Source organism: Rhincodon typus, chromosome 4 (assembly GCF_021869965.1).
Source record: "Rhincodon typus isolate 14 chromosome 4, sRhiTyp1.1, whole genome shotgun sequence".
NCBI lineage: Eukaryota > Metazoa > Chordata > Chondrichthyes > Orectolobiformes > Rhincodontidae > Rhincodon > Rhincodon typus.
In genome coordinates, this window is record NC_063335.1 from 102,123,128 (window position 1) to 102,150,030 (window position 26,903).

General features: G+C 41.3%; 1 protein-coding gene across 8 annotated transcripts in view; it reads left to right on the forward strand.

The window, feature by feature from the left end:
* tsnare1 (T-SNARE Domain Containing 1) overlaps positions 1 to 26,903 on the forward strand; it is a 716,417-nt gene that overhangs the window by 420,241 nt on the left and 269,273 nt on the right. For all 8 annotated transcript variants that reach the window (XM_048595867.1, XM_048595873.1, XM_048595875.1 and 5 more), the window contains 2 exons: positions 18,726 to 18,816; positions 22,155 to 22,229. In XM_048595867.1, the coding sequence (XP_048451824.1) occupies positions 18,726 to 18,816; positions 22,155 to 22,229 (166 nt within the window). The remainder of the gene's footprint in view (positions 1 to 18,725; positions 18,817 to 22,154; positions 22,230 to 26,903) is intronic.

Genomic DNA, 26,903 nt, shown 5'->3' on the forward strand with positions numbered 1-26,903 from the left:
AGCCTTGAACCTAAGCTTCCTGATTCAGAGGTGGGGACACCAGCAGTTTGCCACAGAACATTATCAATCAGTTGTATACTTATTTAAAACCGAAGCAATCGGCTGCTTGTATGCTGTATAATGCTTAGAATTTTTCTGCTGTGCAAACTTGGAGAAACTAGTGATATTTATGGCATATCTCAATGTACTAACAGATCCTGATGTCTGATTCCAGATCAATGAACAAATCTTAGAGTTGCAATTACCTCTCTTCACACTATAAAAATGTTGTGACAAATTTGTCAACAGGGAGCATTATATAAATGTAACTTACTGAAATAAAAAAAAATTGCAAGTAGATCTGTGTTGTTAGGCTCCACAGATGTCTAGAACTGGCTTGGTATAGCTCACTGGTAATAATTTGAACAGCTGAATGAACAAATTGCCACAAATCTTCAGGACTTGGGGAGATCTTTGTGACAATAATAATGTTACAAACAGGCTCTAAAGAAAGCCAATAGCAATCTTTGGAAGGAATCTTTCTAAATGAGGCTAACATTGTAAACCTGTTTGATCATCTTAAAAAGAAATCTCAAACAGTAGTTGCTAAAAGCTTGATCTGTTAACAGTTAGGAATTTTTGAAGCATAATTCTTCAGGATGTCAAGATGCTGGTCAGGTTGGCATTTTATGTCAATTCTGAGCAGATTTCTGGCTATCAGCAAAACATCTGATTGTTTAACCTGGTCTCGCAGCCGTGTAACCTGACTGAGTATTAGAGCTGCCCCAACCATCTGACTAAACCCTGACTAACTGCCCACCCCCAACTCAGTCCAACTAAACCCCCCCCACATCATAATGACCCCACAGACCACACCCCTGACCTCCTGACCACTCTCGGACCTCCTGACTACTCCCCCTCGCATATTCACTCACCCACCTGCCCACACCATTCATTAAAAGACTTGGACCTTTGAAAACTTAAGCTGAATTTTCAGCTACTTTCCTGAAAAGAAGACTCTGTCCTTTTTTGCCCCTGGAAAATACTATAAGAAGCTGCATTGCTCATTTCTGCTCCAGCAGGGATCAGCAGTTCCAGGAAGTAATGGGCAGTAGTGTTGGTTCTATATAAATTTTGAGGGAATTAATAATGCGGTCAGTATTGCAGCTTATTGCAAGATCTTTGCTATCATACTTGATTCATACACAGGTTATTTCTAACCCTTAGTAAAGGAGGATTTTTGGTCAGGTAAGATATAAAAAAAGTCAAAATCTATAAGTTTCAGTTTTAGACATCCACCTCTGAACAGATACTGATTAGCTTTCTTTAACTTTTTGCAAGAAATGGGCATCACTGACAAAGCCAGAAGTTATTCTACATCCTTAGTTGCCATTGAGAACATCATGGTGAGCCACTAATGATTGAGTATAGGTGGTTGAGGCAGTAATTTACTGGGTTGGGTTTGTCCCGCTCTTTGTGTACAGGACACACATTGGCAATTTTTCACATTGTCAGGTGGATGAGTGATGCTGTGGATCCATGAGAACAGCTTGGCTAAGGGTGTAGCTAGTTCTGGAGAACTAATCTTCCATACTAAACATGTCAATGACTGTAGCCTATGCAATATCCATTGGCTTTCCTTGTAGCAGTTCTGGCTGAATTGTTCAAATGTTTTAGTCTCATCTTTTTCACTGAGGTGCTGGGCCCTTCCATCATTGATGATGAGGATCTTTGAGGAGATTCTTCCTGTGGATGTTTGAATTGTACAATACTGTTTACAATTGGATATGGCTAGACTGCAGGGCTTTGTCTAATCTGCTGGCTGTGGATTTGCTTAGTCCTGTATATAATGTCCTCCTTCTGGATATGTCTATCCAGGATACGGCCAGCTCAGCTAGTATTGGTACTACAGAGCCATTCCTAGTCTTGGACATTTGAAGCCCGCCACTCAAAATACATTGTAAACCTTTGCCACCCTCATAATGTCTTCCTTGACAAGGATGTGGAGTAGAGAGGTGATTGGAGTTGAGCCCTCAATCATATTAGCCAAATCGTAGAGCAGATTTGAAGAGCCAAATGGCCTAATCTCTCCTCGTAGCTAATGCCATCCAAACTAGACAACATCCTGGGAAACCTTTACTGTATTCTCTATGAAGCCTCCACATCCTTCTGGCAGTGTGGCGACCAGAACTGTACACTATATTCCAAATGTGGCCCAACTGAAGTTCTATGCAGCTGCAAAATGACTTGCCAATTTTTATAATCTATGCCCTGACTGATGAAGGCAAGCATGCCATATGGCTTCTTGATCACCTTATCCTCTTGCGTTGCCACTTTCAAGGAACTGTGTCCCCCCTCTCCCTCATCCCCTCTCTCCCTGCCTCTCTCCTCCCTCCTCCTCCTTCCCCCTTCTTCCCCCCCCTTCCCTGTACCTGCCCCACTCTGCTCCACCCTTACCTCCTGCCCCCTTTCCCCCTCCCCCCTCTTCCCCCCCTTTTCCCCCCCTTCCCTGCCTATCCTCTGACTCTTCTCCCTTCTGCCGTCCACCCCCTGCCTTCAACATAAATGCCACCTTTTCCTAGTTACACCTATTCTGAAGAATGGTCGCTAGACCCAAAATGTTAACTCTGCTTTGTCTCCACAGATGCTGCCAGACCTGCTGAGTTTCTCCAGCAATATTTTTGTACAAGATAAATTTATTTCTGTTGTATTTTTCAGTTTATGTTCCAAAGGTTCTACTTACTGACATTTTCCAGCTTGAAAATGTTTCACTCTGAAGTTTTGTTTTTGCCTGTGCATAGCACAAAAATGTGACAGATAGTTGTGCAGTATTCGTTTGAAGATGATTCTTTTTATGTATGCAAATTATTACCCATTGGAGAGGATGTAACTTGAACTGCAGTGGTTAATTGCAATTATATCATGCTGTGTGATCAAATCTGTTTGTTAAATTACATTCTGTAATCAAAGATGTGAAATATAACAATTAGACTGACACCAAACATGTGGGGATGGTTAGACTATCTCTGAGAAGCAGACTCATTAAGACTGAACAGATATATCAGTATCAGTTCCAGAAAAGAGCCCTACCAGAATTAAAATATGAACTCTATTTCTTTCTCCACAGATGCTGCCAGACCTGCTGAATTTTTCTAGTATTCAATGCATTTGTTTTTGTTTTGTGAGCTATATGACCACATGTTTACATGACTGCATTCAGATCTGACCATCTCAGTCATTTATTCTGCTGTTTTCTCTGTAGAACCCTGTTAAGCTGATATTCATCCAAAATTATACATTTTCTTCCTCAGAGTTCATGATGTTTTTTTGTTCCTAACCTTCTGTACTCCCTATAACCTCTGTGCATTCTGACTCTGTCCTTCCTTCCTTGGATGCAAAGTTCCCACTATTTCTGTCTTCTCCAACCAAGCCCTTAATTGCACCATTTCCTCTTTAACATCCATTGTCCCCTTTCTTTTTTTCATCATTCATGTCGCTTTCTCCTTCACCAATATCCTCCCTAACTCCTTTATTTTCATTGGTTTCCTTCTTTCACTGTCATCAAACTTGCTTTCTACTTTTATAAATCCTTCACTTCTATTGACATCAATTCTCCCTACCACTTCACCATTGTTCATTCTATTTCTGTCATTTATTCCTCCTCCATCTTTCCCCGTTGTGTTATTACTTCTGCACTACTCCCGTTGTTGCCATCTCATTACCTTTTGCCCACTGCGCTTGCCATTAATTACTCCCATTCCTGTTCATTTTATCATTCACTTCCCCCTTTTCCCTTACTTTGCCACACCACTACTCTCCTGTTCTCTTGCCATCCATCTGCTCTTTTTCCCTTTGCCTGTTGTTACCAGACTCCTGTTGACTAATGGACCAGACTAATCTTGCTCCTCTCAAGTCTGCACCTATGAACTTGCACAGACTAGTTTCTCTAAACTGCAACAATATATCTTTTCTTGGGAGACTTCTTGCTGCTGATCAATAGAATTCCCACTGTTGACCTTCTACCACAATTTCAGAGTTTGTAGGAGCGACTCTATCATTTTGTATCACCAGTGGAGAGCCCTCCGTGCAGAGAGCACATCTATGGAATAGTGCTACAATTTGTTTCCAATGAATATTGCTGTCCTGCTGAGCATGGGATGATTGAGTCATTCCCTTCCATTCATTTCCTTCTGAGAGGTTCTTGCTACATGTCAGTAGCCTAGTGGAAGCTAACTGTGAAAAGTATGAATTTGTTATTCCTTCAGGAGAGAATCACAGCTATCTCAAACTCATTCTGTTATGCACAATTAGGACAGAATGTAAGTTGTGAGCAAAGTACAGAGATGCGTACAAGCTGCAACTGAGTGGACAAGGACATGGCAGATAGAATATAACGTGGAAAAGTGTGAAGTTATCCACCTTGGTAGGAAAAGCAGCATTGCAAAGTATTTCTTAAATCACGAGAGAATGGGAAGTGTTCATCTCCAGAGGGATCTGCATGTCTTATTCAAAAGTCAGTGAAAGCTAACATAAGAACTAAGGAGATAACAAGGTGTAGAGCTGGATGAACACAGCAGGCCAAGCAGCATCAGAGGAGCAGGAAGGCTGACGTTTCGCGCCTAGACCCTTCTTCAGATCTAGGAGCAGGAGTAGGCCATCCGGCCCCTCGAGCCTGCCCCGCCATTCAATAAGATCATGGCTGATCTTTTTGAGACTCAGCTCCACTTACCCACCCGCACACCATAACCCTTAATTCCTTTACTGTTCAAAAATTTATCTAGCCTTGCCTTAAACACATTCAGCAAGGTAGCTTCAACCGCTTCACTGGGCAGGCAATTCCACAGATTCACAAGAATAAGTTCCTCCTGACTTCAGTCCTACATCTGCTTCCCTTTATTTTGAGGCTATGCTTCCTAGTCCGAGTTTCACCTGCTAGTGGAAACAACCTCCCTGCCTCCACCTGATCTATTCCCTTCATAATCTTATATGTTTCTATAAGATTTCCCCTCATGCTTCTGCATTCCAATGAGTATAATCCCAGCCTACTCAGTGTCTCCTCGTAATCCAACCCTCTCAACTCTGGAATCAACCAAGTGAATCTCCTCTGCACCCCCTCCAGTGCTAGTATATCTCTTCTCAAGTAAGGAAACCAAAACTGCACACAGTACTCCAGGTGTGGCCTCACCAGGACCCTATACAGCTGCAGCATAGCCTCTCTGTTTTTAAACTCCATCCCTCGAGCAATGGCAGACAAAATTCCATTTGCCTTTTTAATTACCTGCTGCACCTGCAATCCTACTTTTAGCGATTCATGCACAAGGACACCCAAGTCCCTTTGCACAGCAGCGTGCTGCAATTTTTTACCATTTAAAACATAGTCCATTTTGCTGTTATTCCTACCAAAATGGATGACCTCATACTTATCAACATTGTACTCCTTTGCCCACTCACTTAGACTATCTATATTCCTCTGCAGACTTTCAGTGTCTTCAGCACACTTTGCTCTACCACTCACCTTAGTGTCATCTGTAAATTTTGATACACCACACTTAGTCCCCAACTCCAAATCATCTATGTAAATTGTAAACAATTGCGGTCCCAGCTCTGATCCCTGAGGCACACCACTAGCCACTGACCGCCAACCAGAAAAACACCCATTTACCCCTGCTCTTTGCTTTCTACTAGTCAACCAATCCTCTATCCATGCCAATACATTACCTGTAATGCCATGCAACTTTATCTTATATAGCAGCCTTTGGTGTGGTACCTGTAGCTACAACAAGCAGTTAGGAAGACAACATTGTATTTTGATCTTTATTGAGAAAAGATTTGAGTACATAAGAAAATATGTTTTCCTTCAAGTGTATACAGCCTTGATACCTCAACTGTAGTATTTTGTACAGCTTTTCTCTCCTTACCCAAGAAAAGATATACTTACCTTTGAGGGAATACAATGTAGCTTGCCCAGACCAATGTCTGAAATGTTGGGAATGTCCTTTTGAAGAGAATCTCGGAAGACTGGGCCTGTAGATTTTAGAAGAATGAGAGTTGATCTAATTGAAGAAAACAGAATTCTTAAAGAACTCTACAGATGCTGCCAGATCTAATCTGTTTCTCCAGAAAAATCTGTTTTTGTTCTAGACTTGCAGCATCTGCAGGTGTTTGTGTTTATAATTCTTCGAGACCTCAAAAGAGTAGATGCAGGAATGAGCTTCTCCTGACTGTGGCTGGGATGGGGGCCAGATGGACAGTACTTGTGGCCGGGATTAGGATGGGAGTACGTGATAGCTTGAGCAGACAACCAGGTGAGAGAGTCTCAAGATGACAGTCTACTTAGAAACGATATGAGGAGAATTTTTTTTCACTCTGACGATGTTGAATCTTTGGCCTTCTGTACTCCAGAGGGCTGTGGTAGAGCAGCAATTGAATACACTTAAAACAGAAATTGGTAAATTTCTAGATATTCAGGAATTTGGTTATATTCAAGGCATATTGGTTTGATGACTTGGGTGTCAAAGGGTTCAGTGGTTCAGTTTCAGAAACATCAAATATTGTTGAGATTAGGCTTGGATAGGTTAGTTTATTTTTGGCCCTTGTTGACCTTACTCGAGAAGCATTGTGTCACAAGTCGTTAGATTTGCTGTTTACAGCACTTTTTTCTTTCCTATTTATCTGTGTAATTAAAGGCCAGCATTTATTGCCTGCCCCTAATTGTCCTTGAGAAGGTGATGTTAAGCCACCTTCATGAACTACCACAGCCCATCTGTTGTAGGCACATCCTACCGTGTTGTTCATTGATCCCATGTTGACCTTGCTTTGCGCACCTCCTGTGCAGTCTAACCTGTATGCCTCACTCTGTCCAAATGCCCTACAGTCTGTATATCTTTCAGTTCCTCATTCATACAAACAATTTGAATGAGAATTTAGGAGGCATCATTCGTAAGCCTGCAGATGACACCAAAATTTGTAGTATAGTTGAGAAGATTATCTGAGATTACATGGATCTTGATCAAATTGGATCTATGGGCTGGGGAATGGCAGGTGGAGTTTGGATAAATATGATGCATTTGCATTTTGGTAAAATGAACAAGGACGGGACTTATACAGTTAACAATCGGGCCCTGGGTAGTGATGTTGAACAGAGAGACCTAAGTGTTCAAGTACGTAATTCTTTGAAAGTTGTATAACAGGTAGACAAGGTGGTTAATAAGGCATTTAGCATGCTGGCCTTCATTGCTCAAACCTTTTGAGTATAGGAGTTTTGAGGTTGTACAGGACTTGATGAGGTCATTTTTGAAGTACTGTTATAGGAAGGACCTTAGAAGACAATAGAATCATAGAATTCACACAGGGTAGAAGCAGGCCATTCAGCCCATCAATTTTACACTGACCATCCAAACAGGGTCCAACCCAAACTTGCTCCCCTACCCTATCCCTGTAACCCTGCATTTACCATGGATAATCCACCTAGCCTGCACATCCCTGGACACTACGGGCAATTTTGCCACAGCCAGTCCACCTAATCCGCACATCTTTGGACTGTGGGAGGAAACTGGAGCACCCGGAGGAAACGCGTGCAGACATGGGGAGAAGGTACAAACCCCACACAGACAAACACACAAGATCGGATTCGAACGTGGGTCCCTGGTGCTGTGAGACAACTGTACTAGCCAGCCAAGTTGCTACCCATTAGGCTGGTAGCAAAGGTCTTTTCCCTAGAGTGGGCGAGTTCAAAACCAGGAGGCATATTTTTAAGGAGAGAGGAGAAAAATTGAAAAGGGACCTGAAGGGCAACTTTTTCACTTTTTTGTAAATAGAATGAACTGCCAGAGGAAGTGGTAGATCCAGTGCAGTTACAACATTTAAAAGACATTTTGATAGGTACACCAATAGGAAATGTTTAGAGGGATATGGGACAAACGTAGGCAAATGTAATAGTTTAACTTGAGAAACTTGGTCGGCATGGACGAATTGGATCATAGGGTCTGATTCCGTACTATATGACTCTATGACCAATAGGATGGATAATAGCAAAGTTGGATTTGTCCTACTTTAATGTACAGTGTATCCTGCATGATTTTTCACATTGTGGGGCAGACATTGTAGCTGCACTGAAACGGATTGATTAGAGGCGTGGCAGGTTCTGGAGCACAGGTCTTCAGTACTATGCCGGAATGATGTCAGGCCCCATAGTCTTGGCGGTATCCAGTGCCTCCAACCATTCCTTGATATCACGTGGAGCGAGTTGAATTGGCTGAAGACTGTGGAGACTTTTGGAGAAGGCTGAGATGGATCATCCACTCAACATTTCTGGCTGAAGGTTGTTGCATGTACTTCAGTCTTGACCTTTTGCACTGATGTGTTAGGCTCTTATCGGTGAGAATGGGGATGTTTGTGGAGTCTATCCTCCAGTGAGATGTTTAATTGCCCACTGTCATTCACAACTAGATCTGCACATTCAATATTCAATTTATTTATTGTGGAATCACTTCGATTTGCCCATCGTTTGCTGTAATGTTGATTGCCACACAAGTAATCCTGTGTGTAACTTCAGGTAGACACCTCATCTTTGTTTTAGGATTGGCTGGAGCTGATCTAGGGATGTCCTCCTGCATACTTAATCTGCCTACACTACACACACTTAGGCGCAATCCAGATTCTAACTATTCATAACATTGAGAAAATGCTTTTCTCTATGTTGGTTATTTTGGCATTTCCTGCTCCTGAATGGATAAGGCCAACTTACCATTTGTAACATAGGATTGATTCTCTGTTTAACTAGTTTTTTGGGATTACTCTGAGGATTTTGAATCAATGGCATTGTACATACTGCAGTCACATGTAAGGCAGAATCAAATACATGTGGCTAGTTCTGATTTTTAAAGAGCTTTAGTAAGCCTGAAGGTTTTACAGAAGTTTTAATATCATTTTTCTGGAACTTTGTCACAAAATAACGGATATATTGAGATTTCTTCTCATAATCTGTGGGATATACAAAGGTCTAGTACCACAACCGTGTCAGTTATACACGGGAGAATGAAATGTTAGTTTTATAGTTGTGCTGTTAAATGGCCAACAATAGGAAGGGACAGCAGCAAAAGATGTCTGAATGATGGATGGACAGAATGTGAAGTAATGCCTCTGTCTCTATATCTGGAAATAGGCTAGTCAGTAATCTACCATAAACTGATTCCTACCTCTATGATGATTACACTTCACACATTACTGAAATAAGGACTCTATTCCATTTTCCCGGTCATATTTGTTCTGATTGTGCCATCTTTCACACCAGTACTTTTGGTATGACTTTGTTTTTCCTCACCCATGGATTCCTTCCACTGTGCTGGACAATTTGGACACTTGACAATGTTTGTCTCATTTCTGGAACTCCTATCCACCCTTGTTCTCCCTCTGAAAACCACTATAGGGCTATCTTTGTCCTCAACATCTACCTCAGGAGTTTCCACATATTATCCTTTGCCATTTTTACTAACACCAAACACATCTTCTGCTTCACGCCCTCTACATTACCCTGGTCTACTTTTCAATCATCCAGAACATCTCAATTCCTTCCCACAGTACCTTTGAATGCCGACACTACACAAGGACTGCAGTGATTGAAGAAAGCTGCTCATTCGTTAACTTTTCAAAGGCTATTAGATATGGGCAATAAATGCTGGCCTAGCCAGAGACACCCACTTCACATGAATGAGTGCAATAAACGCAAATGTTCCTACATTTGCTCTTTTACAACTCGTGCCTTCCTACTATTCACAATCATAAATTCGCCTTTCAGATGAAGTTGATTGTATTCATTAGCTTGCAATCTAGTCATGGAGTGATCAGATGTATTTTGGGTGACTGATTTGCAAAAAAGTTTAGTTCTCTGACGCCACTATCTCCTAGATTGTTGCACCAAAACTCAACAAAGAAGTATAAGTTTTCTTCGGGCTAGCACTTTGCAACCATCAGGGTTCGACATTAAATTCAATAATGTGAGGTCATAATTTCTGCCACTTTTAGTTTGGTTGGCAGCTATTGGTGATATCGCTTTTTCTATTTTTACCTTCTCTAGACACTTTTTAATTGTTTTTTTAAACTTATCTGAAATTCTTGTTTCCCTTTCACCACTATCCCATTTGTCATGTTATCTCGCTTGGCTTCCTTCCTATCACAAACTTTCTCTCTTGTTGTTGGCCCTTTGCCTCTCTTTCTGCCACTGTCCTCATGTTAACTCTGTTAACAACACTAATCTTTTCCAGTTCTAATGAAAGGCATCGACTTGAAATATTAGCTTTGTTTTGCTCTTCGTGAACACTTCAGGACTTGCTGAATCTTCCCAGCACTTTCAATTTTTTTTTCCAATTGAGACAAGACTTCTTACAGCAGAGCTAATCAAGTATTGGGATACATCTGGAGAGTGCTTGATTGGGAGCTTTTTAAATGTATGACTGAAATGGTGTGACCACATTTGAACTACTGTGTTCAATTGTGAGCATTTTGCCTTCAGAAGTACGTTGACAAATTGACAAAGGTTCAGAGAAAAGTGAAAATGATTATTTCTGGACGTGAAGCACTAAGTTGTGAAGATAGGCTGGTTGAATTGAATTTGTACTCATTGGAGAATATGAAATTGAGAGGGACGTGATCCAGATCTTTAAATTGCTGAGAGGCATGGATAATGTGAATGTAAGCAGGTTATTAAGTTATACTGTGATTGCAAAATGAGGGACTGGAATACAATATTGGCATGCCTCAAGCAAGACGAGAGAGAGAAAAATTTTTACTCCAAAGAATAATTATATACAGAGCAGAGGCTTATGAAATGTAACTGGTGCTACGTTGATAAATTCTTCAGTATGTAACAAGTCAAATACCTGTTGAAATTGGGACTGAAGGTTAAATAAATGAACATCGTTGAACTTTTTTTATTTGCAGAGATTTGATGATCCGGAGCACAGGACAATGTGTTGCTGTTTAACTGGAGCTGGATTTAGCCTCTGAATAATGTCACTGCTCAACACTGCTGTGGAAAAGCCAAATAAGTGAATATGTCATGTTGATGTTACCGAGGAGTAGTTCTTGAGGTTGCTTGCAAATCCTTAGCTCCAATCCTTTGGTAGACCTGTCAAGGGCAAATGACTTAGCAAGAAATAACTTTTTTTTAGATTCAGAGGAAATGTTTCATGAGGCTTGTTATCATCCTTCTGAGCCTTGCAATGGGTAAAGAACGGTCAATCCTACTTCAGTCAAAGTCCAGCATGTTAATTTTTGTAATGTGCAACTCATCTTTCTTCCCCATGTTTTGTGTTTTGCTGTATTCTTGCACTTTTGTGTTTCTTCCATTATTCCTCGAGCACTCTCCCTCTACGCTCTCTCATAAGCTCTTGCTGTGCCCTCTTTTTGAATATGCAGGAACAGGAGACCATTCAGCCCCTCAAACCTACTCTATTATTCAATAAGCTCATGGTTGATGTGTACCTCAACTGCCCTTGCTTCTATTCCATTTCCCAAAATAACCTTATCTAACAGTTTTTTATTGATGTCAATCTTGAGAGTATCACTTGATCCAGGCTGCATAGCCTTTAAGAAGTCAACAAGCTAATACTTTTGTAGAAAGCACGCCACTGATTTCATTCCTGAATGACCTGGATAATGGGACAGTGTTTTATAACTGTCCAATTGAATCCTTTTAATTCTTTTAACTATTGAATAAAATTGATCTTCAATCCATAAAATCGAGATTCAGAACAATCTCATAACATTCTCTCTAAGCCTTTGATTCAATCTGGTGAAAAGTGAGTTGTAATCCTTTACTTCTTTTTCTGATTTTTGGTGTCCACAATGATGTTTCAGACTGCAGGCTCCTGATGATCAGCACCTCAGGAAGTTTTGTTTTATTTATTCATGGGAATTGAGTATCACTGGCTCGGCCAGCATTTATTGCCCATCTCTGATTGACCAGGGGACAGTTAAGAGACTACAGTATTAATATGGGTGTGGAGTCACATGAAGGCAGACCATGAGGGATGACAAATTTCCTTTCCTAGAGGACATGAGCAAACCAGGGGAGTTATAATGGTAACCAACAGTTGTTACAGGCTCAAAAACAGAAGTTGCTGGAAAAGCTCAGCAGGTCGAGCAGCATCTGGCCCAGTGACCCTTCCTCAGAACCGCAGTTCCATCACTGTCTCCCCAAAAGTCAACAAACAAAATGAAAGTAGACAGTATAAAGAATGATCCATTTATGTTGTTTGTTGAGAAGTTTGAATACTTGCCATTTTATCATAGAGTGGTGTGGTGGTAATATTAGTAGACAAGTTATCCACAAGCCTGGGCAATAATCCCAAGACATAAATCCTCCCCAGTGCAGCTGGGAAATATGATTTGATTCAGTTAAATAAATGTTTAAATTGTGGTAACCATATAACTACTGTAACTGGATTATCATTATTAAAAAAAATCACTTCATAAAGATTTTTTAGGGAAAAGAAATCTGCTGTCCATACCATTCTCGGCAAGAAGTGATCCCAGTCCTAAAGCATTATATGGGCTCTCAACTGCCTTCCTGGAATGCTTAACAGGCCATTCATTTGTTTTTCCAAAATTGCTGTGAAAAGCTATAAAAATAAAAACACCAGATGAGGGGTTACTTTTTCTCACAGAGGATGGTGTGTGTATGGAACAAGCTGCCAGAGTGGTGGAGGCGGGTACAGTTCCAACATTTAAAAGGTATCTGGATGGGTGTGTTAGTAGGAAGGGTTGACAGGGATATGGGCCAAATGCAGGCAAATGGGACTAGGTCAGATGAGGATATCTGATCGGCGTGGATGAGTTGCTCCAAAAGGGCTGTTTCTGTGCTATATGACTCCATGATTAGCTGACTATGACCAAAGAACAAAGAACAAAGAAAATTACAGCACAGGAACAGGAACAGGCCCTTCGGCCCTCCATGCCTGCGCCGATCCAAATCCTCTATCTAAACCTGTCGCCTATTTTCCAAGGTTCTGTATCCCTCTGCTCCCTGCCCATTCATGTATCTGTCTAGATACATCTTAAATGATGCTATTGTGCCCGCCTCTACCACCTCTGCTGGCAACGCATTCCAGGCACCCACCACCCTCTGCGTAAAGAACTTTCCACGCATATCTCCCTTAAACTTTTCCCCTCTCACCTTGAAATCGTGACCCCTAGTAACTGAGTCCCCAACTCTGGGGAAAAAGCTTCTTGCTATCCACCCTGTCTATACCTCTCATGATTTTGTAGACCTCAATCAGGTCCCCCCCTCAACCTCCATCTTTCTAATATAAATAATCCTAATCTACTCAACCTCTCTTCATAGCTAGCGCCCCCCATACCAGACAACATCCTGGTGAACCTCCTCTGCACCCTCTCCAAAGCATCCACATCCTTTAGGTAATGTGGCGACCAGAACTGTACGCAGTATTCCAAATGTGGTCGAACCAAAGTCCTATACAACTGTAACATGACCTGCCAACTCTTGTACTCAGTACCCCGTCCGATGAATGAAAGCATGCTGTATGCCTTCTTGACCACTCTATCGACCTGTGTTGCCACCTTCAGGGTGCAATGGACCTGAACACCCAGATCTCTCTGTGCATCAATTTTCCCCAAGGCTTTTCCATTTACCATATAGTTCGCTCTTGAATTGGATCTTCCAAAATGCATCACCTCACATTTGCCTGGATTGAACTCCATCTGCCATTTCTCCACCCAACTCTCCAATCTATCTATATTCTGCTGCATTCTCCGACAGTCCCCTTCGCTATCTGCTACTCCACCAATCTTCGTGTCATCTGCAAACTTGCTAATCAGACCATCTGTACCTTCCTCCAGATCATTTATGTATATCACAAACAACAGTGGTCTCAACACGGATCCTTGTGGAACACCACTGGTCACAGTTCTCCATTTTGAGAAACTCCCTTCCACTACAACTCTCTGTCTCCTGTTGCCCAGCCAGTTCTCTATCCACCTAGCTAGTACACCCTGGACCCCATGCGACTTCACTTTCTCCATCAGCCTACCATGGGGAACCTTATCAAATGCCTTATTGAAGTCCATGTATATGACATCTACAACTCTTCCCTCATCTCTTAACTTTGTCACTTCCTCAAAGAATTCTATCAAAATGGTAAGACATGACCTTCCCTGCATAAAACCATACTGCCTATCACTAATAAGCCCATTTTCTTCCAAATGTAAGTAGATCATATCCCTCAGTATCTTCTCCAGCAACTTCCCCACCACTGACATCAGACTCACCGATCAATAATTTCCTGGATTATCCTTGCTACCCTCCTTAAACAAGGGGACAACGTTAGCAATTCTCCAGTCCTCCAGGATCTTACCCGTGCTCGAGGATGCTGCAAAGATATCTATTAAGGCCCCAGCTATTTCATCTCTCGCTTCCCTCAGTAACCTGGGATAGATCCCATCCGGACCTGGGGACTTGTCCACCCTAATGCCTTTTAGAATACCCAACACTTTCCCCCCCGCCTTATGCTGACATGACCTAGAGTAATCAAACATCTATCCCTAACCTCAACATCCATCATGTCCCTCTCCTCAGTGAATACCGACGCAAAGTACTCATTAAGAATCTCACTCACTTTCTCTGACTCCTCACATAACTTCCCTCCTTTGTCCTTGAGTGGGCCAACCCTTTCTCTCGTTACCCTCTTGCTCCTTATGTATGAATAAAAGGCTTTGGGATTTTCCTTAACCCTGTTTGCTAAAGATATTTCATGATCCCTTTTAGCCCTCTTAATTCCTTGTTTCAGATTGGTCCTACTTTCCCGATATTCTTCCAAAGTTTCGTCTGTTTTCAGTCACCTAGACCTTATGTATGCTTCCTTTTTCCTCTTTGCTAGTCTCACAATTTCACTTGTCATCCATGGTTCCCTAATCTTGCCCTTTCTATCCCTCATTTTCACAGGGACATGTCTGTCCTGTACTCTAATCAACCTCCCTTTAAAAGCATCCCACATATCAAAGACAACAAGGTGCAGAGCTGGACGAACACAGCAGGCCAAGCAGCATCATAGGAGCAGAAGGGCTGATGTTTCGGGCCTAGACACTTCATCATCAAAAAATCCACATATCAAATGTGGATTTACCCTCAAACAGCTGCTCCCATTCCACATTGGCATTAGTGTCAATACTTGGTTTAGACAGGATAAAGGCATGCCGGCTCATTTCCCAAGGCAGCGAGAAGCATAATTGGAGTCAATAGATGGAAGGTTCACTTGGTTAATGGATATCCCTCATTCTACCATCAAATCTGACGCTGACCTTGGTTCAATGAAGAATGTACCTTGAACAGCACAAGGCATACCTCAAAATGAAGTGCCTCTTGAAGTCCCTTTAGTGGAGCACATGCATGGTGCATCGTGGAAAAAAAGATTCTATAGACAGAGCTGAGTAATCTCATCATCAAAGTATCAGACAAATGCTTGAAAATGTCAGTAAGTGTTGGATGCATGTGAAAGTATTTCAGGAACGAATGAACTGGGTTATGATGTTGTGGCGATTGAGAGGTAGAACTAAAAGACTTTGAATTGACGAGTAAGTGAGGCCTGTAAATCAACTTGGGATCTAATGGTTTGGAGTTTGAAGTAATAATGATGGTGTCATTGTGATTACTCCACTGAAATTGATAGCGACTTCAATAGTCTGCAAATCTTTGAAATGATCAGTAGATATCTGTAAGTTGAATGGAACTGAATTGATGATTTAATGTCACTTGTAATTAACAAGTAAATCATGAAAAGTATAATATGTTGCTGTGCTCTGGTGGCATTGTGGCTTCCGAAGATATTAAGATACAAGACTGAAATTAAGATCTGAGACTTAAATACAAGTGAAAACAGAGTTTATCTTCCTCGCTTCGTGTACTTGGCTTGACATTGTCGGGGTTGGGTGGTAGTTGCAGTAATGGGATCTACACAATGGGCTGTGGGCCCACCAATACCCCTGTATCACACAGGCCATTCCAAGAGTACAAGTTTGGGCCTACAGTGTCACCACAGCTGAAGACCAACATATCTAATCCCAACGCCATCTACAGATGACACCAATGTTGCCGTGATGCCCATTCCGCCATCACTTTGCTGCTGCCAGCACTGGACCCAACCAACGTCAAAGTCGTTGATGGTCAGTTGCCATTTTTTGTCATTGCCTCTGCCGATGTAGCCGCCGCCAATGCTGATACCAGGCCCCGTGCTTGTCCCTGCACCAACTCCTCTTCCATCCATCTTACAGGAATCTTCTGCCACGAGTCCACATGGGGCTCAGTGGCCACCATTGATGTCATCACTGCAACCAAGCTCTACAGAGGAGGTAAGTACAAGGAGAAAAGAAATGAGAAAAGAGAAACAAAAAACAAACCACAAGATAAATGGATGGGGCAGAAGCGCCCTGGGCTCAAGAGCCCTACTCTGCTACAACAAGGTGCAGAGCTGGATGAACACAGCAGGCCAAGCAGCATCATAGGAGCAGAAAGGCTGATGTTTTGGGCCTAGACCCTTCATCTGCTGTCATCTTGAAGGTTAAGTTGCTGACAGTGAATCTACAGTTATTCAGAGAATGCAACTCTATTGAGGGTTTTCCAGTACATAACCACACAAATTATTCAGTGAATATAATCTTTCACTTTTGCATTGTAAAAGCCCTTGGAAGAAGTTGCACCTTTTACAATCAGATTTAACTGTGTTGCTGACAGTTCAGAATTATTGCTGTACCCGCTCACTGGGTCTTGTGTTTGTGGAATGTTTCTTTATTATAATAACAGAAATCAATTCTTCATAATTGAAAGTTTGACATTTTAACCCTGATCTTAATCCAGACAGTATTACTTGGTTTGCTATTTGCTAAATTAAATCTGATGGTGCTCTTAACTTTTTGGTTTGCTATCAGTGAAAATATGTCAAGCTGGTATGCTAATATCACTGCTGCTACATGCCTGGAGATATCCTTGACTAGGCACTCGGTTTAATCTGTTATTGGGAAAGTGAATATATGCTGGATGGATTGTTATCTTTGCCACAGGCAACTTCATTCAATATCACTGGCAAGTGCAACTGCTTCTTCACTAGCCAGACAGTCCAACCCAGTGCTGACCTTCAGCCAGAAAGGCATAGTAAGGCAATGGGACATTATTGAGTTTATGATGCACTCTGAAGTCTCTGGAAAGCTGCTTCACAATTGTAACTCATTCAAGATTAGATGTTAAGCAAATGTTCTCAATGCACAGAGTTAAGAAGTCAAGAAAGGTGATTGAAAGATATCACTCAATATCATCTTACGGAAGCTCATCCATAGCTATGCATAAATTTGCTGAATATGTTAATGAGGAATCAGAGAATCCTGAGGTGTCAGTTTAGTGATGGAAGAAGAAGCCATTAACAAAAGTGCTTTAGTTTCAAGTGTGGGTAGAAATGGACAGCAGAACAGAGGAGAATGGTGTATTTGATTATGTTGAAAGGTACACAGTTCATGGAGAGTCAATTCAATGCAGTTATACTGAATGCCATTTGCGATGTTGACTGGGATTGTTTTGCCCCTGTTAGAAGGAAAGGAATATGACTGGAGAGATTGAAACGATAAGCTGTGGGAGGCAGTGAAATAAGGGCTGAGAGTAGACAACATGGTTAACTTTGAAGAAAAATCCGAGGTTGATCATGAGTCGCAGTTTTCAAGGGTCTGCAGTTACATTAACTTGAAAAGAATTGATGATACTACCCTCTGAAAAGGAGAGGAGAATGCCCAAGGAGAGCGAATCACTACTAATGTTAGCTAAGATGGTGACCACAAAGAGAAGTAGATTAATCAGTGGGATGGGGCTGAAGGAGCAGAAGGCAGATCTCTTGGTCAGATTCATATAGAAAGTACATCAGGAGAGAAGTAGATGCCTACAATGATTTAAATTGAATAGAATGCCATCAACATAACAAAACAAAAGCTTTGAAATTGGGCAAGAGGAGATCCATGTGGAGAGCGGTTGTTCATCCTTTGTCAGCAAAGGTAAGTTGAAATGCAACGAAAGTAATGGATAGATAGTCTTTACTTCGTTGACAAAGAAACCCATGAGCTTCTCACCTGAGGGTGAAAGATTTGGAAAAGGGAGTTTTAGAAGGTGGTTGGTTGTAAAGGAATGGAATCGGAGTTAATTTTCTTCTACAGGATTACCTTAGAGCAGTGTTTTGGCAGTGAGGAATAAGGTCGAACAGATTTTGATGTTGGCAAGACCAATGTAATGATGGATGGCTAAATTGGCAGTTTGCCGGATATATTTGAGTCTAGTACTTGCGGCAACAAACCGAGGGACAGTACTTGGGAGCATTCAGTATTGGAGATGGTTAAGGATTTACTTAGGAAATGTATTCAATTGGTTTCTTCCAGAATTGTTTTGCTGATTAAACACAAGTTTTATGACTAAACTTTTGCTTTGCATTTTGACATGGAGAAAACATTCCTTTGCATGATCTGATCTCATTGAAATATTTTAACATGAATTATGGGACCAAAGTGAAATTCAAATGGCCCCAATATTATATTAAACTTGTAATTCTACAAAGGCATATTGATACCTTGTGATATTCCCACTTAAATCTCTGATGATTGCATCCTAATCGTTGTTCTTTCCACAGTTAGTTCAGCTGTTTTATTTCAAATACAGCATTTATTTTATTTATTGTTTCCTCCTCCCTTCTGTCTTGCCAAAGGCACACAACACAGCAGGAGACGAATAAAACCATCAGCTCTTCAACGAAGTATATTAAGCAGCTCTCGGAAATAGTGCGTGGATCATCCAGGGTAAGTGCAGCTGAAATATAACAATAACTTAAATATTATGCGAACGGGTCCTGAAACCAAAATGTAATTGCCAGAAAATTAAAACCAGTAAGATTTGCATATAAAATATAATTACTCCTCGCCTTGGCTGTAAGCCATTTTTAACTAATACAGTCATTGGACTTTTACATCCTGAATTATTAATCGACTTTAAATGCAACTTCCATTAATACATTAATAATGAAATCCCATTTAATATGTAAACTCTGCCACTTGGTTTTGTGCCTGATGTGCTAGAGCTTTTGGAGCAGCTTCTTTTTTTTTGCATTATTGAAACAAAGCAGTTCAGATGTGCATAACTGCTATGTTTCCAGTCACCTTGGGTTATATCCAGTCTGTGGAAAAAATCGACAGAATTATAGATTTTGATCACAAAGCACTTGCAGAATGGTGGCACAGTAGTTAGCACTGCTGCCTCACAGCTCCAGGCACCCAGGTTCGATTTCACTCTTGGGCAACTGTCTGTGTGGAGTTTGCACGTTCGCCCCATGTCTGCATGGATTTCCTCCGGATACTCCAGTTTCCTCCCACAGTCCAGAGATTGCAGGTCATATGGATTGCCCACGTTAAAATTGCCATATAGTGTCCAGGGATGTGTAGGTTAGGTGGATTAGCCATGGAAATATAGAGTTACAGGGATTGGGAATGGGGGTGGATCTGGGGTGGCTTGCTCTTTGTAGGGTCGGTGTGAACTCGATGGGCAGAATGGCCTGCTTTCACACTAGGGATTCTGTGAGAAAGGCCATAGTACCTTAGGCTATGGAATTTAGCTTTTTGTCCAACATTATCCAATTGACCCTGGTGTCGGCAACTTTGCAAAAGAATTTTCGAATTGTAAAATGTGACTGATCCATGGGCCTGGATTTTAGAGGGATCATGACATGGTGCTTTTGTGTTAACAGTCCACACATTGTTCATACAAAATTTTTCAATTTAAACTAGGGTACATCAAAGATGGCATTCCAAATCAGGAATAATTTGCTGCTGTACCAATGGACTCACCAAAGGCATTTCAAGTTCATTGCCATAATTGAGTCTACTGTCACAGTCAACAGTGAGTGCCAATTGCTGGACAGTTATTCTCTACTGCTCATCCCACAGTCACTTAAGTCTGCAAAGTAATGACAGTGGGTCTCCAAGGTGTGAATACAGGAGACTCTAGCTACATGCTGGATATCATTGTCGCCATTGGGAATCCCTCCAAAAACCTCAGCACAACCTGCACAGCCAAGAAAATGTAGGATTCACCCCCTTGTATCAGGAATATTCAGCAGGAACCTATCAAATTGTCATAAAACCCCAAAGAGAAAACACTGGAGAATCCCAGCAGGTTTTTGTCCCTCTGTTGAGATTTGTTTCTCTCTCCATAGATTATGCCAGAGTGGATTAATTTTACCAGCACTTCCTGTTGTATTGTTTTTAATCTGCAGCATCTCCAAAGAATTTGCTTTGTCATCGTAAAATACAGTCTTGTTCATGAATTTCTATTGGGAATATCCTTGCCCATTGTGGCCTACATGTGACACCAGATCCTCAGCAATTCAGTGGCCCTTAACATTCTATAAAAATGGCTCAGAAACCCACTCTGTGAAGGGCAATAATTTCCATCTTTGCCTGTGATGTTTGCATCCCATGAATAATAAAAATAAATTCCTCCTGCACTTGGCAAAACATGCTGCATGTGCAGTGTGATATTTGCCCTGTGGAGGGGGGAGAACAGAGAGGTTAAGTGTCTCGCCTTGTGGTGGCAAAGTTGTTGACCTGAAAGCTGCCTTTTCAGGTTTCTTAAGATGCATTTTCAGCAGAGATGAAAGATGTTAAACTTGTCAGATGGCCACCAAGGAAGTGTTGTCTCCCATGACAACAGGCTTTGATGACTCATTTGCCTTTGAATTTTGCCTTGAGCGAACAATCAGATCATGAGGTGTCTAACCATTGAAGCACAGCTGCCTTGCATTCAGCAAACAATTAGAGGGAGGGAGAGAAAGAGAGACAACATTTGGCTCTCTACTGTAGATAGGTGTTTGAATTCTGTGTTAGGTCCTGCAGGATGCTTGTCTTGTTTGGCCTGAGCACACTGTCTTATTGCTTTTCCTGCACTTCTCTCCCGCTCATGGGATGACTGACATGGTGAATTTTCTCTGCCTGAATCAGGAGCCCGTGCTTTTTCCAGCTGCTAGTCTTGTCAAGGTGCTGTCTCAGCCCTAAACTTCAGTGACATCTTTTTCTGTTCTGCCTGCAAAGTCTCTGTGGAAAAATTAGCACACAAACATTAAACATTATTTCATGCCACCTTTCACAAGGTATTTTCTACAATGTAATTTACTGTTGAAAGTTAATTTAAGGCAGTTACAGAAATTGCTGCTCAGCTAACACCAAGTGCCATTCCTTAACATGAGCTATGGCGATTCTTGTCACCTTTTTGTTGTAAGCTATGCTCTCTCTTTACTGTTCCTATGTTTCATCTCCGATCTAACCACACAGTTACCAGACTGACATTCCAGCACTTTTTCATGCAAATATTATGATATGAATAGGGCACCTAAACTTTTCACTTCATGATCTATGTCACTGAACTTGCCATCCCAGGTCTTTGCATACCCTTGATTTGTTCACAGAATCCCTACGGTGTGGAAGCAGGCCATTGGGCCCATCCAGTCCACACTGACTCTCCGAAGAGTACTCCCCTATCGTAATCCCTGTAACCCCATATTTTCCATGGCTAATCCGCCTTGCCTGCACATCCCTGAACACTATGGACAATTTAGCATGGCCAATCCACCTAATCTGGACTGTGGGAGGAAACCAGAGCACCCGGAGGAAAAATCATACAGTCACGGGGAGAATGTGCAAACTCCACACAAACAGGGTGGAATTGAGCCCCAGTCCCTGGTGCTGTGAGGCAGCAGTGCTAACCACGAAGCCACTGTGTCGCCCTATTGTTATCCCCCTATTTGTTTTAACAGGCCAAAGATTATAAGCTGGTGAACACAGATGCCGCAAATCAACAGCACAATAGTAATTCATAATTAATGTCAGGGATGCAAGGTTTGAGAAAAAAAGCTGCCCTTTAAATATTAACCCAACTTGTCACATTCAAATGCTTGACTGATCATCTTAAAATGAAAACCTGTTTTATTGGTATTTATTTTAGGTCTCCTGTCTTTATATGATTTCTTCACATTTCCAGCATGTTGATGGAGAGTGAACGAAAGAGGCTGGTTAGAAATTGATATGTTTAATTCAAGTCTCAGGGAGGCAAGGGACTATTTAATTGATGTTTCTTTTTTTTACTTCAGCGAGAATGGTTGCAGTTGGATAGGCTTAAGAACCAGCTTTCGGACTCTATCCAGCGCTATGGAGGGTTGCAGAAGGTAAATCTTTTGTTTTTCTTAATACTTAAAACCTGTTGTTTTCTCCACAGTTGCCACAGATTTCAGGTTTTGGTGTTTCACCCTGTTTCAGAGTTTCACGATGCTGGATTGCAACAAATAATGCTTCTCTCTGATGTGGTTTATAGTGACTGCATTAATCAGCCATTGATACCTATAGCAATTAAAAATATACAGCAAATTGGAGGCTGCTATTAGAGTGAATAACTCCTGGTATCCTCTCCTGCTTTTTCCAGACCAGAAAGATGAATTTGTACACTCCTATCTATCATGTGTAAACATTCCTTTCATCACTGCTAAAAATAGTTTCCTTAAAAAAAAAGGATGATTTGAAAAGCAACTAAACGATTAATGATAACCACAGGCATTGAGACAAGGTGATTAGATGTTCATAGATGCATTTCATTAATGTACTTAGAGTATGAAATTGCCTTTATGCATCTGTCTTTATTTTAGATTTCCAGGTTTCACTTTTTTTTTCTCTCTCCTTGTAGTCTCTTTACACGAGAGAACATGAATAGATCCATCGTGATGCTGGATCTTAGGATGTGTTCCTCTATGGGGTCATTAATTGGTATTGATTGCTGACTGGGGTAGAAGGTTGATAGCAGGATGGACAGGGAGTGGACATGATCAATACAGTGGGGGCAATCTGTGAGGTGGAGCAGAACATGTGGGAGGCTTGGTACAAGGGGGATTCGGTGGCCTGAAGCAGGGATTGGGAATTGTGAGAGAGACATTTAACGCCACCCATAACCAACCTCCTTCAAGATCCCCTCAACCCATCCCGCCACTGTCCCAAGCATGAGGGTAAAATACTAGGGACGCGACGCTTAGGTGACTAAATAGTGGCAACTTCAGCATCTCAGTGGATCCAAGGATAGTGGGGTAACTCTGCAGACCCCTGTAAATTTCCTCTTGAGTCAGGAATATTCTCTAGACTTGATCTGCTCACCCATTGTGGGATGGTGGGGTGGGGGGTTGCTGAAAGTGGAAAATGATTATAAATCCAGCCCGTGGAATCAGGAATACCTTCAAATATGGTATGATAAAAATGGAGCATAACATTTGTCAGGATCGGCTCAATAATAATTGAATGCAAAGAATGTTAAATTCTTCATTTTGGCACATGAAGCAACAGAAGGTTTGAGACTTGATTGAATCATTTTTCCCTTTAGATTTCTTGGCAAAACTTCGCATCAAAGTAAAATCAATCTGTTGGCATAAGTCAAAGTCATTTTCCCATTTCATACTGCTTGCACTTTCCATACAGTGGCTGTAGTGCTGGGTGATGTATTTTAACCGAATATACTGTACTTTCCAATGATTTCTTCATGCATACCATCCTTCGTTGTTCTTAATTTATTTCTTAACCACATCTAATGGTGTCGTTTGTCATTCACTTGTTGGGAGAATTGCATGGGCACCTCATCTTGATCATCTCATCATCTTTCTGTGGCAGTAACTTGTATTTATCCATTCGAGAAAGATAAATGTTACACTGAACAGTTAAATTTTTTCTTCCACAGCTCCAATTGAAGTTTGTCAAAATTGCACAGACCTCATGAATTCAATTTTGATTTGAGGCACTTCCATGATTATTGATTCCCCCTGTCCCCTTTTAATACATGAGTTGTATTCAAAACTTTTTTTCTAAAAATGTGACTGAAATGGTTGGGATCTAACAGCTTGAGCCTCAGGCACTCACTTTACTTTTAAGGCTGATTTGCAACTTAATATGCACTGTGCAGAAGAATTACTCTTAAGACTGGAAAATGGTGCAGCACTATTTGTAATCTTGATGTGCTGTTATTTGGGTCACTGATACTGTACACAAGCATCTGAAAACAAAACTGAGAAAAGCCCATTTGGGTAACACAGCATATCCCTTTTCTGATCTATTGTGCTGTGCTCCGCATATCCGCAATAATTTTATGCCCCTCCCCTTCATGACACGTTTCCACCTCTTTCTGTAAATAAGTTCTTGTGCCCACGTTACAACAGAGAAAATTTAATTAACATAGCACCTGTCAATTGCTGACAATGTCCAAAAGCATAATACAATTGGTGAATTATTTATTAAATGTTTCAACTGATGTGTTGAGGGAAGTGCACAGTTTAAACACAGCAGTATGCAGTAAAGATGGTGATGTTAGTTGAGGGATAACTTTGGTCAGGGCAAAATGACTACTGTCTATTTTCTATTCAGTTCAGCTGTGGGATCTTGCATCATTGTAATTTGATTTATTGCCTAGAAGTTTGGTTGCAGGACAAAGGCCTGCAAAGTATAAAACAAAAACAGAAAATGCTGGAAGTACACAGGTCAGACAATATATGTGGAGAGAAACAAAGATCCTATTTCAAATTGCCATCAGAAGTCAGAGTCATCTCAATTCAGTCTGATTTTACATGAATTTTTTTTCATATTTTCCAATTCTGTACTATTTTGCTTTTTGCATTGGCTTACGCTGCATGATAGCATGAACATCAGAATAAAATGCTGGATGAAGTGGATGTGAATCAAGTGGTGGTTCAATGATAGCAAACTTATAGTTACAAAGGGGAGGGCTGAATAAGGGTGTCAAGAATGAAGGCAATGTTTATATTTAGGGAGTAGTGTAAAGTGGCTGTTATAAAGTTTCAGAATGACAGTAGTCTCCTTATTGAAATTTGTATCACAGTTTTTACTTTGTTTTTGCCTTTTGCCTGCGGTTATGAAACATTTGTTGATGCCGTGTAAGCAAATTATTGATTATGGCCATATTGTAAAAGCAATTAATTTCTCAGTTATTAAATGCTGTGAGGAAATTTGGTACATTTACAGTTAAGTTTGTTAAAAGAAAGACTTGAAATTTTATCACAGTTTTCAATCAGATCGTTCAGACATCTCAAAGTTATGTTATTGTGCCAGTTATGTTGCACCTACATATTGACTAAGAGATGAATGAGCAGTCAGTATCATTTTTTTCTTGGTGAGTAAAGAAGAATTACTGTTATCATAGGAGGTCAGTTCATTTATTTATACATGTCCAAAATCACCAGGAAAAGTCAATGGTGCTTAATATCTCAAGCTCTGACAACATTAGTTAATTTCAAATGTTTCCCTCATATTCTCTGTTTTTCTGCTTGTATATATTAAAAAAAAATCCTATTTGGTGTCATACTGTGACCGACATCCTCTAAACTATTGAGCTAATACTGAGCCTATTGTTGATTAACTCTGTAAATCCACAGAAGAAGTTTTTTGTGCAAGATCTGTCATCTGAGTGACGTCTCACAATACAGCACTCAGCAGATTGGAACCCTAGACTGAGAGTTCAGGGCTACAGTGTCTGTTGGATCATCCAAATCATTGGGTTATCCATTTGCCCCCAAGACACAAACCAGGCTGACAGCTCCATACAGTTCAGAGGAAGCACTCCATTGTTAAAGGTATCTGTCACAACTTTTCCTGAAGATGACACAGAGTCTTCACTTGCTTTGTCATGTGGATGGAAATGATCCAGTCATGTCTGTGATATTGGGCATGTATTTCTGTCAGTATCCTGATGAGCTTCTCTCCCTGAATTACCCTCAGGTCATAAACAAAGGCAAAGTGATCATTTATTGAATTTATTATCCCTGAGTCCCTGATGTTTGCACTTGGATGCTGTTCTGACCTATTTAACAGTGACTTCAAAGCGATTTATTGATTGTCTTGCACTTTGGAATGATCTTTGAAAGAAAAATGAAGCTGAATAAACATGCAGGATAGTACAAGCAATTTTAAAAGTGAGTTAGATACTTGGAAATATATGTTGTAGAGTTATCAATTGTATACATATTGGCAGAGTTGACAATCATTAACTGAAGATTTGCAGCAATTCTGAGACCAGTTTATTTTGAGTGTTTTCATTCATTACAGTCAGCAATGAAGTTTGTACTAAAACATGAAGTATTTAAGGGAAATATTTGAAGGAAGCTAGAGAGATTCAAGATGGCAGCAGAGCAGCAGGACTGCGTGCGGACAATTGCCTGAGGCTTATCTGCTCCTACATGTTTTTTTTAATTCTTTCTTTTTACTTTTGCTCTTTTTCTTTAATTTTTATTCATTCCGTTCTCTTCTCTTTGGAGCCATTTGCGGTGGGTTAGTGGGAAAAATCCATGTGGCAGTTAGAGGGGGCTGTACATGAAATGGTGGCTCCTCCTGGCAGTCGAAGGTAACAGCAGGGGCGGCTCCTCATGGTGACTGGAGGCGATGGTGGCAGCAGGGACGTCCTCCTGGTGTTTGGGGCTGGTGGCAAAGCTCCTTTGGTGATCGAAGATGGTGGAAGTAGGGGACATTTCAAGATGGCGGTGCCAGCAAGGCGACCTCCCGGAGGAGGGCAGCTGGAGGGGGACTCATGGCAAGACTGTGATGACGGCCCGGTCTGGCAGCGGAGCCAGGGACTCCTGGTTGCAGGAGGCTCAGAGACTCCTGGCATTGGCGAGGCGATGGTTGCAATGGCAGCAGCATGGTATGCCCGCAACCAGGACACCTGGCATCATTGAGGTGATAGAGGAGACAGGGAGTGGTTATGGGGGAAGTGTGGATTCACCATTAGATCCAGCATTGGTGAGGTGGGCCCAACGACGAAGAGATGGTGCCTTAAGAGTGACGACTCCGACATTGGTAGG